At 44.9% G+C, this 11,253-nt stretch overlaps 1 protein-coding gene across 1 annotated transcript; it reads left to right on the top strand.

The window, feature by feature from the left end:
* The first annotated feature begins 6,097 nt into the window (after window positions 1-6,097).
* LOC124660944 (protein transport protein SEC23-1) lies at window positions 6,098-10,683 on the top strand. The gene is made up of 5 exons (XM_047198794.1): window positions 6,098-6,511; window positions 6,720-8,540; window positions 9,535-9,651; window positions 10,016-10,087; window positions 10,262-10,683. Exons 1-5 carry the CDS (start codon window positions 6,098-6,100, stop codon window positions 10,397-10,399), a joined length of 2,562 nt encoding a protein of 853 aa, XP_047054750.1. The 3' UTR covers window positions 10,400-10,683.
* Window positions 10,684-11,253: the final 570 nt, after the last annotated feature.

Below are 11,253 nucleotides of genomic sequence, written 5' to 3'. Positions count from 1 at the left end.
CACTAAAAGATAAAGCGAAGAACACGTGTGTTCATATGAACCAGCGGAGCGTGTCTCTCTCCCACACAAGCATTTATTCAAACAAAAACAAAAACAAAAGCACACAGACGCTCCAAGTAAAGTACATAAGATGTGGCCGAATAAAAATATAGTTTCAAGAGAAGGAACCTGATAATTTGTCGATGAAGAAGGGGATGCCTTGGGCATCCCCAAGCTTAGACGCTTGAGTATTCTTAGAATATGCAGGGGTGAACCACCGGGCATCCCCAAGCTTAGAGTTTTCACTCTCCTTGATCATAGTATATCATCCTCCTCTCTTGACCCTTGAAAACTTCCTCCACACCAAACTCGAAACAAACTCATTAGAGGGTTAGTGCATAATCAAAAACTCACATGTTCAGAGGTGACACAATCATTCTTAACACTTCGGACATTGCTCAAAGCTACCTGGAAGGTAATGGAACAAAGAAATCCACCCAACACAACGAAAGAAGCAATGCGAAATAAAAGGCAGAATCTGTCAAAACAGAACAGTCCGTAAAGACGAATTTTAAAAGGGCACCAGACTTGCTCAAATGAAAATGCCCAAATTTAATGAAAGTTGCGTACATATCTGAGGATCACTTACGTAAATTGGCATAATTTTCTGAGTTACCTACAGAGAATTAGACCCAGATTCGTGACAACAAAGAAATCTGGAACTCGCTAAGTAATCCAAATCTAGTATTTACTTTACTATCAAAGACTTTACTTGGCACAACAAAACATAAAACTAAGATAAGGAGAGGTTGCTACAGTAGTAAACAACTTCCAAGACACAAATATAAAACAAAGTAATGTAGCAAAATAAACACATGGGTTATCTCCCAAGAAGTTCTTTTCTTTATAGCCATTAAGATGGGCTCAAGTAGCTTTAATGATGCACTCGCAAGAGATAGTATTTGAAGCAAAAGAGAGCATCAAGAGGCAAATTCAAAACACATTTAAGTCTAACATGCTTCCTATGCATAAGAATCTTGTAAATAAACAAGTTCAAGAAGCATAATCCAACAAGCATAGAAAGATAAAACAAGTGTAACTTCAAAAATTTCAGCACATAGAGAGGTGTTTTAGTAACATGAAAATTTCTACAACCATATTTTCCTCTCTCATAATAACTTTCAGTAGCATCATGAGTAAACTCAACAATATAACTATCACATAAAGCATTCTTATCATGAGTCTCATGCATAAAATTATTACTCTCCACATAGGCATAGTCAATTTTATTAGTAATAGCGGGAGCAAATTCAACAAAGTAGCTATCATTATTATTCTCATCAAGTGTAGGAGGCATAGTATAATCACAACAAAATTTACTCTCCATAGTAGGTGGCACCAAAAGACCACTATCATTATAATCATAAATAGGAGGCAAAGTATCATCAAAGAAAATTTTCTCCTCAATGCTTGGGGGACTAAAAAGATCATGAAAACCAGCTTCCCCAAGCTTAGAACTTTCTACATTATTATCAACAATGGTGTTCAAAGCGTTCATACTAATATTACTACCAACGATGTAAATAAGATTTCATAGGTTTTTTAATTTTCGCATCAAACAATCCATGTTTTAATTCAGGAAATAAAATAAGAAGCTCATTGTTGTCCATTATGCCAAACTAGTGTAAACAAGAAACAAAAAGATGCAATTGCAGGATCTAAAGGAAATAGCTTCGAGCACAAACACGACGGCGCCAGAAAAGTACTGTTACCTGGAACCGGAGTATGAGTGCCTTTTACCTTTCCTCCCCGGCAACGGCGCCGTAAAAGTGGCTAGTTGCCGGGGTTGCCGTGTGTGTGTGCCGTTTACCTTTCCTCCTCGGCAACGGCGCCGTGAAAAGTGCTTGATGTCTACGGGAGCTTCAATTCTTGTAGACGAGTGTTGGGCCTCCAAGAGCGAGAGGTTTGTAGAACAGCAGACAAGTTTCCCTTAAGTGGATACCCAAGGTTTATCGAACTCAGGGAGGAAGAGGTCGAAGATATCCCTCTCATGCAACCCTGCAACCACAAAGCAAGAAGTCTCTTGTGTCCCCAACACACCTAATAGGTGCACTAGTTCGGCGAAGAGATAGTGAAATACAGGTGGTATGAATAAGTAGTAGCAACGGCACCTGTAAAAGTGCTTTGCCCGTAACAATAAACAAGCGAGTAGTAACGCAGCGAAGTAGTAACGCATAGAAACAAGAAACAAACAACGATAGCAGTATTTAGGAACAAGGCCTAGGGATTAGACTTTCACTAGTGGACACTCTCAACTTTAATCACATAACGAGAATAGATAAATGCATACTCTACACTCTTGTTGGATGATGAACACATTGCGTAGGATTACACGAACCCTCAATGCCGGAGTTAACAAGCTCCACAATTCAATGTTCATATTTAAATAACCTTAGAGTGCAAGAAAGATCAACACGACTAAACCAAGTACTAACATAGCATGCACACTATCACCTTCACGCCACGTAGGAGGAATAGATCATATCAATACTATCATAGCAATAGTTAACTTCACAATCTACAAGAGATCATGATCATAGCATACGCCAAGTACTAACACGGATGCACACACTCGTCACCATTACACCGTGCGGGAGGAATAAAACTACTTTAATAACACATCACTAGAGTAGCACATAGATAAATTGTGATACAAAACATATTGCAATCATAAAGAGATATAAATAAGCACTTCACTACGCCATTCATAACAGTGAGTAAGTATTCTGTGAAATATAGCCTAAGAGACCCACACGGTGCACACACTGTCACCTTTACACACGTGGGACAAGGAGTCTCCGGAGATCACATAAGTAAAACGCACTTGACTAGCATAGTGACATCTAGATTACAAGCATCATCATATGAATCTCAATCATGTAAGGCAGCTCATGAGATTATTGTATTGAAGCACATAGGAGAGAGATGAACCACATAGCTACCGGTACAGCCCCGAGCCTCGATGGAGAACTACTCCCTCCTCATGGGAGCAGACAGCGGTGATGAAGATGGCGGTGGAGATGGCAGCGGTGTCGATGGAGAAGCCTTCCGGGGGCACTTCCCCGCTCCGGCAGGGTGCCGGAACGGAGACTCCTGTCCCCCGGATCTTGGCTTCGCGATGGCGGCGGCTCCGGAAGGTTTTCCGTATCGTGGTTTTTCGCATCGGGGGTTTCGCGACGGAGGCTTTATATAGGCGAAGAGGCGGCGCAGAGGGTCGAAGGGGTGGCCACACCATATGGCGGCGCGGCCAGGGCCTCGGGCCGCGCCGGCCTATGGTCTCGGGGGCCCGTGCCCCCCTCCGGTCCTTCCCGGTGTTCTGGATGCTTCCGGTGAAAATAGGAACCCGGGTCTTCGTTTCGTCCAATTCCGAGAATATTTCGTTACTAGGATTTCCGAAACCAAAAACAGCAGAAAACGAGAACCGGCACTTCGGCATCTTGTTAATAGGTTAGTTCCGTGAAAATGCACGAATATGACATAAAGTGTGCATAAAACATGTAGGTATCATCAATAATATGGCATAGAACATAAGAAATTATCGATACGTCGGAGACGTATCACTTGTCTGTAACAAAGGATTAGATGTATAGTGTGGATGATGATTGTTTGCAAAGAACAGTAAAGAACAATAGCAGCAGATTTGTATTTCAGATGTAAAGAATGGACCGGGATCCACAGTTCACTAGAGGTGTCTCTCCCATAAGATAGCATGTTGGGTGAACAAATTACAGTCGGGCAATTGACAAATAGAGAGGGCATAACAATGCACATACATGACATGATGAATATTGTGAGATTTAATTGGGCATTACGACAAAGTACATAGACCGCTATCCAAGCATGCATCTATGCCTAAAAAGTCCACCTTCAGGTTATCATCCGAACCCCTTCCAGTATTAAGTTGCAAAACAACATGACAATTGCATTAAGTATGGTGCGTAATGTAATCAATAACTACATCCTCGGACATAGCATCAATGTTTTATCCCTAGTGGCAACAAGACATCCACAACCTTAGAACTTTCTCGTCATCGTCCCGCATTTAATGGAGGCATGAACCCACTATCGAGCATAAATACTCCCTCTTGGAGTTAAGAGCAAAAACTTGGCCGGAGCCTCTACTAATAACGGAGAGCATGCAAGATCATAAACAACACATAGGTAATAGATTGATAATCAACATAACATAGTATTCTCTATCCATCGGATCCCGACAAACACAACATATAGAATTACGGATAGATGATCTTGATCATGTTAGGCAGCTCACAAGATCCGACAATGAAGCACATGAGGAGAAGACAACCATCTAGCTACTGCTATGGACCCATAGTCCAGGGGTGAACTACTCACTCATCACTCCGGAGGCGACCATGGCGGTGAAGAGTCCTCCGGGAGATGAATCCCCTCTCCGGCAGGGTGCCGGAGGTGATCTCCAGAATCCCCCGAGATGGAATTGGCGGCGGCGGCGTCTCAGTAAGGTTTTCCGTATCGTGGCTCTCGGTACTGGGGGTTTCGTGACGAAGACTATATGTAGGCGGAAGGGCAACGCGGGGGGCCACACGAGGGGCCCACACCACAGGCCGGCGCGGCCAGGGCCTGGGCCGCGCCGCCCTGGTGTGTCGCCACCTCGTGGCCCCACTTCGACTCTCCTTCGGTCTTCTGGAAGCTTCGTGGCAAAATAGGACCCTGGGCGTTGATTTCGTCCAGTTTCCGAGAATATTTCTTTACTAGGATTTCGAAACCAAAAACAGCAGAAAACAAGAATCGGCTCTTCGGCATCTCGTTAATAGGTTAGTGCCGGAAAATGCATAAATACGACATATAATGTGTATAAAACATGTAGATATCATCAATAATGTGGCATGTAACATAAGAAATTATCGATATGTCGGAGACGTATCATGGGGGTATCTTAGCAAGTTAAAATCCCCGCCTATAATAATAGGGTGTGGATTGTTCTTTGCTAAATTAACCAATTCCCGAAGAAAAGCATGCTTATCAACATCCTGGGTAGCCCCATAGACAGAAACCAAACTCCATATGAAATTATCAGATTTATTCCGGATGTGAAGTTTAATATGAAAGTCACCTCCAAAATTATCCAACATTTCCATAGACGCGGTTCGGATCTCGACTAATAAACCACCAGAACGCCCCCGAGACTGGCGGGAAACCCAAGCAAAGTCTTCCCCGCCTGAAAGACGATTTAGAAAACTTGTTGAGTAATTCCGCTTGCCCGTCTCAGAGATAGTAACAAAATCTAAAACATGTTCCCGAATGCTTTCAACGATGTGTAAGTATTTAGCCAAGTCCTTGAGACCTCTGCTATTCTTAAACATGCCATTCATTTGGAAACAATTGGAGATTTAGTCACCTATGCCTTTTTATTAGGCCATGCATTACGTTTAATAGAGGAGAGTCTGGATTTACGCTCAGCTGCTTGTAATTCAATACATGAGCCCAACACGTCATCATCCAGACCCACCTCCGATACCTCTCCAACTAGGATGCACATATGTACATGTTTGCCATTTTGTATACCAAAATTTGAAATGTAGCTTAAGCAAAAATGAAAAGTTCCCAGTGAAAAGTGTAACTCAGGGGTCGATATACTTGTGTAACTTACTTTTAAAATAAGTAATATCGGATTCAGCGGACCCATGTCCATAAAATTCCCAAGAAAAAGAGGATGAAGGCCGAAGTTACATATAAATGTATTTAGGCCCAACCATGCATCGACTAAGAGTTGACCCATCTTCACAACGGAGTTGACACTGTCCATTTCCCACCCCGGGATTAAACAAGGATGGCTATGAGCCAATAGGAAGCCAAGATCCAGCCATTATGACATCGACAAAAGAATTCTTGTGAAATCCACGCTAATTACGAGCAGTAATTCAGATTCATCACCGCTCCAATAGCTCATCCATCCTTTAGATCGGTGTGCTTCTCCCTCCCCCGTCGCATTCCTCCAAAATTTCCAGTTTAGATCTGCGCTTCGCGCTCGTCGCCGCCTCCGCCTCCGCCTCTGCCTCCGACCCCCAGCAAGGCCGGCATGGAGGAGACGCCGCCGCAGCTGCAGCCGCAGGCGGCGCACGCGTCTCCTCCCTTCCCGGCGGTCTTCACCCCGCCGCGCGCTCTCTCCTCCGCGTCCGCGCGGGGCAGCCCCACTATCCCCAGCCCCAGCCCCAGCGGGCCCGCGCAGTTCAGCACCCCGCCGGGGCCGCCCGTCTTCTCCTCGCCACTGCGCCCCGCCGCCGTGCCCTTCCGCACCACCCCGGTTTCGCCCCAGCCGGTACCCTTCGCCCCACGCACAGGCTCCTCATCGTCCTCCGTCTCCCTCCCCACCTCCTCCGCCCCGCACTTCCTGAACGGCGCGGCCACACCCCACGGCCACCTCCCCTTCGCGCCGCCATCTCTGGAGGACTCCAGCGTCGACTCCCCGTACGTCCTCTTCTCTGCTCGCAAGGTGAGCCACGATCATCTCCTGTGTGACTCAGAAACTATAACCCAATTATGCATTCGCATATGCACAGTACCATGTGGATCTTACACGATCGCACCACCACTGGAGTTTGCGAATCGCGCGTGATTTTAGATGCAGATCGTGTTCTGGTCGTGCGATTTGTCCCCTCAGAAACTTGTGCACTTTGTAACTAGTGCTTTCACTTGTGTAGGTCCTAAAGCAGAAGAAACTGCTCAATGCCCCTAGCTTGGGTTTCGGAGCTCTAGTTTCGCCGGGGAGGGAGGTGTCGCCAGGTCCGGAAGCCTTGGAGCGCGATCCACGCCGTTGCCTCAACTGTGGGGCTTATGTGAATCTGTACTGCGACGTGTTGATTGGCTCTGGGCAATGGCAGTGTGTCATTTGCAAGAAACTGAACAACAGTGAGGGCGAATTCGTGGTCTCCAGCAAGCACGACCTGCTTCAGTGGCCAGAGCTCGCATCCCCGGCTGTCGATTATGTGCATTCAGGGAATAGGCGGCCAGGCTTTGTCCCCATGTCCGACTCGAGGGTGTCTGGTCCCATTTTTATTCTCATAGATGAGTGCCTCGACGAGGCGCACCTGCAGCATCTGCAGGGCTCCTTGCATGCGTTTCTGGATTCGCTCCCTCCCACTGCAAGGATTGGAATCATCTCCTATGGGAGAACTGTTTCCGTGTACGATTTTTCAGAGGGGGCAGCAGTGTCAGCGGATGTGCTACCTGGAAATAAGTCGCCCACCCATGATTCATTGAAGGCGCTAATCTATGGGACGGGGGTGTACCTGTCTCCTGTGCATGCTTCGCTTCCTGTTGCACACACAATATTCTCATCTCTCAGACCCTATCAGTTAAGTGTGGCAGAAGTGTCGAGGGACCGATGCCTTGGAGCTGCCGTAGAGGTTGCCCTTGGTATTATTCAAGGGCCATCAGCGGAGTTATCTCGTGGAATCATCAAGAGATCAGGAGGCAACTGCAGGATCTTAGTGTGTGCTGGTGGCCCCAACACGTTTGGACCAGGATCGGTGCCTCATTCTGTTCAACACCCAAACTATGCTTACCTGGAGAAGACTGCTATGAAGTGGATGGACAGGCTTGGTCATGAAGCACAGAGACACAGTACCATCGTTGACATTCTTTGTGCTGGGACATGTCCAGTGAGGGTTCCTGTCCTGCAGCCATTGGCAAAGTGTTCTGGAGGCGTGCTTTTGCTTCATGATGATTTTGGAGAGGCCTTTGGGGTCAACTTGCAAAGGGCGTCGACTAGAGCAGCTGGCTCCCATGGCTTATTTGAGATTAGATGTTCAGATGGAATGCTTGTGACTCAAGTTATTGGCCCTGGTGAAGAGGCTTCTCCTGATTCTCATGAAACATTCAAGAATGATACTTCATTTTGTATCCAGATGCACAGTGTTGAAGAAACACAGAGTTTTTCCGTGTCTATGGAGACAAAAAGTGATATCAACAGTGATTTTGTTTACTTCCAGTTTGCAGTCCGTTACTCTAATATTTATCAATCAGAAATTACCAGGGTGGTCACTACCAGGCTTCAAACCGTTGATGGTCTGTCTGCGTATCTTTCAAGTGTACAAGAAGATGTAGCTTCAGTTATCATTGGCAAGAGAACTGTCTTGCGCGCCAGAACCGCCTCTGATTCTATTGACATGAGGCTCACAATTGATGAAAGAGTTAAGGACATTGCTATCAAATTTGGTACTCAGGTTCCAAAATCAAAGCTTTATCGTTTCCCAAAAGAGCTGTCATCACTACCCGAGTGCTTATTTCATTTGAGAAGGGGCCCACTCTTAGGTAGCATCATAGGGCATGAAGACGAAAGGTCAGTTGTTAGGAGTTTATTCTTGAATGCGTCATTTGACCTGTCGCTACGCATGCTGGCACCTCGCTGTATAATGCATCGAGAGGGTGGCACATTTGAGGAGCTGCCAGCATATGATCTTGCCATGCAATCAAATTATGCAGTGGTACTGGATCACGGAACTGATATTTTCATTTGGTTGGTAAGTCACATCCTATATGATCTGTCTCTCTTATCGCATAATCTTAGTTTTGTAACTGTATGTTTTAATTTACTCAACTTAATTCATCATTCTTGACGATAGAACCCACTCCATCATTCTATGTTCCAGATCTTTTCAGCCAGTAAAAAAGCCACAGTTCCGCTAATATTGTGTTTCATAGAACAAAAGCTGGCTGTCCACTCTCTGTTCCCACTCTGTTTATGACAGGAAAACAAAAATGAAGTATGGGATTTTAGTGGACATGGTGTTTTGGCTCATAGGTGTAGATGCACCCATTATGAAAAATGTATTTCAAACGAATTTTAAAATGTCAAAATTCGAACAAAAAAATCCCCGGTGTACATCTGGGAATTCTATTGTTTGCACACAAAGTTTCGTGAAAAAGGAACATTTTCTGTGGTCTATGTAAAAAGACAAAACATGTCTCATGGAAAAGCTATTTCAGAGCACCTAAAATTGTCTTTTTTACACAGGCCGCAAAAAATAAACTTTTTCCGTGAAACTCTCTGTGCAACCACAGAATATCTGGATGTACATACCAATATATTTTTTGATTTTTTTGAACATTTTGAAAAACATTTTTAGACAGTGGGTGCATCTACACCTATGAGCCAAAATGGTTTTTCCGCGATTTCAGTAGTATCATGTTCGGGGAAACTAACTTCCTACCACGAATATGAGTTTATGTAATCGTAATATGTAATAAGATTTTGCAAGAGGTAGCATGAATGCATTAGAATTATTAAATTATCTATTGAGGTTAGTTGGTGGTTAGAATGAATATAGAGATCTCATGATTTTATGTTTAAATGATGTTGAATCTTGATAGATTAGGGCCACAGAAAGAAGTCGTAACCTATAAATGATGTTGAATTATAGTTTTGCTGACTACTGATGCTATTTTGGTTGTTTGTCGTAACCGTACAAAAAAGTAATATTTCTGGAGTTACATTTTGATTCTATGTGCTGACAGGGTGCTGAACTAGCAACCCAAGAAGGACAAAGTGCAGCAGCTTTAGCAGCATGTCGCACACTGGCAGAAGAGCTCAGTGAGCTTCGTTTTCCAGCTCCCAGGATACTTTCATTCAGAGTCAGTTTCCCTGTTCTCAATCTTCACCCAAATTACAACTGCTTTCTGTCTTTTCCTCTTGTCAACTCTTCACTATCAGAGTATTGTATTTTATACAACACATGTGTTGTTAGATTATATCATATTAATAGGAAATTTGGCAATTGAAACATCATTTGCTTTGAAGTGCTTGATATGCCCTATGTTTTGAATTCACTCCTTGTTTTGATTTCAAATTTTTGCATTCACTCCTTTTGATTTAAAATCAGTGCGACAATACTTCCATATTGACTAACTGTGCAACTAGCATGAACCACCACATGCACAGAGCTACATTCTTGGTTTTGCTCACTTTCTTTCTTTTTCTTCGGTGTTTCTGCTACAGGAAGGGAGCTCTCAGGCTAGATACTTTGTCTCACGCCTGATCCCAGCTCACAAGGACCCTACTTATGAGCAGGTAATAATCTCGCTGGACCTTACCTTTGACATTCTGGTTCTCCTGTATTCATCCACACCAGGCTATTTCACTAATACTGCTTACGTGCTATGGCCGCCAGTAATGTGTTTCATTGATAAAGCAAATTATCAGCCGTCCTGTAATTGTTAACATAGGCACTTTTGCATGTTTCAGGAGTCGAGATTTCCTCAGCTACGGACCCTTACTCCTGAACTGAGGGCTAGGCTAAAGAGCAGCTTCATCCACTTCGATGACCCTAGCTTCTGCGAGTGGATGCGCAGCCTCAAACTGGTCCCACCGGAACCAAGTTAACACAAATGTAATCAGATGAGTGCAAAATCCGAAACGGTGCATAGCAACGAGACGCTGGGGTTTTCGCTTCTGACAAAGTTGCCAAACGATAGCAGAAAGCTTTGTGGAGTATACTTAATGGCCCAAACACATGTTTGGGTTCAGTGAAGCGCCATTTAGGGTGCAGCGGAGGTTGTATGATTTTGCTCGATTCTTTTCTCTGACGCGGTAGCATAAATACATTCTCTTGTCATACAGGTGCGGAATTTTGCACAATAAGATCATCGAGATGTTCTCCCTTTGAAGAGTTCGTTGGACTTGGATGTTACGCACTGCAACTTTGGCCGTACTATCCTTTTGATTCCTTTTGTTCGTTTGGGGTGGGTCACAGTTCTCCATTTGCATAATCAGATAGTGGTGTACAGTACAGTCTTTCATTTGCTCTCGATTTGCTGTGGTAACTGGTATGTGGTGAGCGCTATGGTGAAAAAAAAAAAGATATTTCGTGCTAAGCTAAGAGCACCTCCAGTCGCGCCCCCCAAGGTTTTTGGGGTGTGTTGGACATATTTTCGGTCCCAGTCGCGCGCCCCAAAGCTTCCTTTCGTCCGACACGGCCCAATACGGTGTTCGGCGTCCCGAGCCCGTTCCCGGTCCACATGGGACGCTTTGAGTGCGCCGGACACAGCGAGAAGTAAGGCGGAGAGTGGCTTTCTTGATGTGTCATTGACACACGAACGAACCGTCGCAACTTTGCCTTAATGGAGACGGAGGGGCCGGCGAGACGTCTCGTCCGCATTGCTCCTCCTCCACACGTCGTCGACGTTCGCACGCCACCATACGTTTCTGCTCTTTCTTCCCGCGGCTTCTAGCCTCCC

The sequence above is a fragment of the Lolium rigidum genome, chromosome 6, assembly GCF_022539505.1.
Source record: "Lolium rigidum isolate FL_2022 chromosome 6, APGP_CSIRO_Lrig_0.1, whole genome shotgun sequence".
Lineage (NCBI taxonomy): Eukaryota > Viridiplantae > Streptophyta > Magnoliopsida > Poales > Poaceae > Lolium > Lolium rigidum.
This window is presented reverse-complemented; position numbering and strand designations above follow the sequence as displayed.

Bases quoted from the DNA above. Each gene is read 5' to 3' on its own strand.
- LOC124660944 (XM_047198794.1), top strand. From the start codon at position 6,098: ATGGAGGAGACGCCGCCGCAGCTGCAGCCGCAGGCGGCGCACGCGTCT. The intron at 8,541-9,534 runs GTAAGTCACATC...ATGTGCTGACAG, and splicing joins CTGATATTTTCATTTGGTTG to GGTGCTGAACTAGCAACCCA. The intron at 10,088-10,261 runs GTAATAATCTCG...TGCATGTTTCAG, and splicing joins AGGACCCTACTTATGAGCAG to GAGTCGAGATTTCCTCAGCT.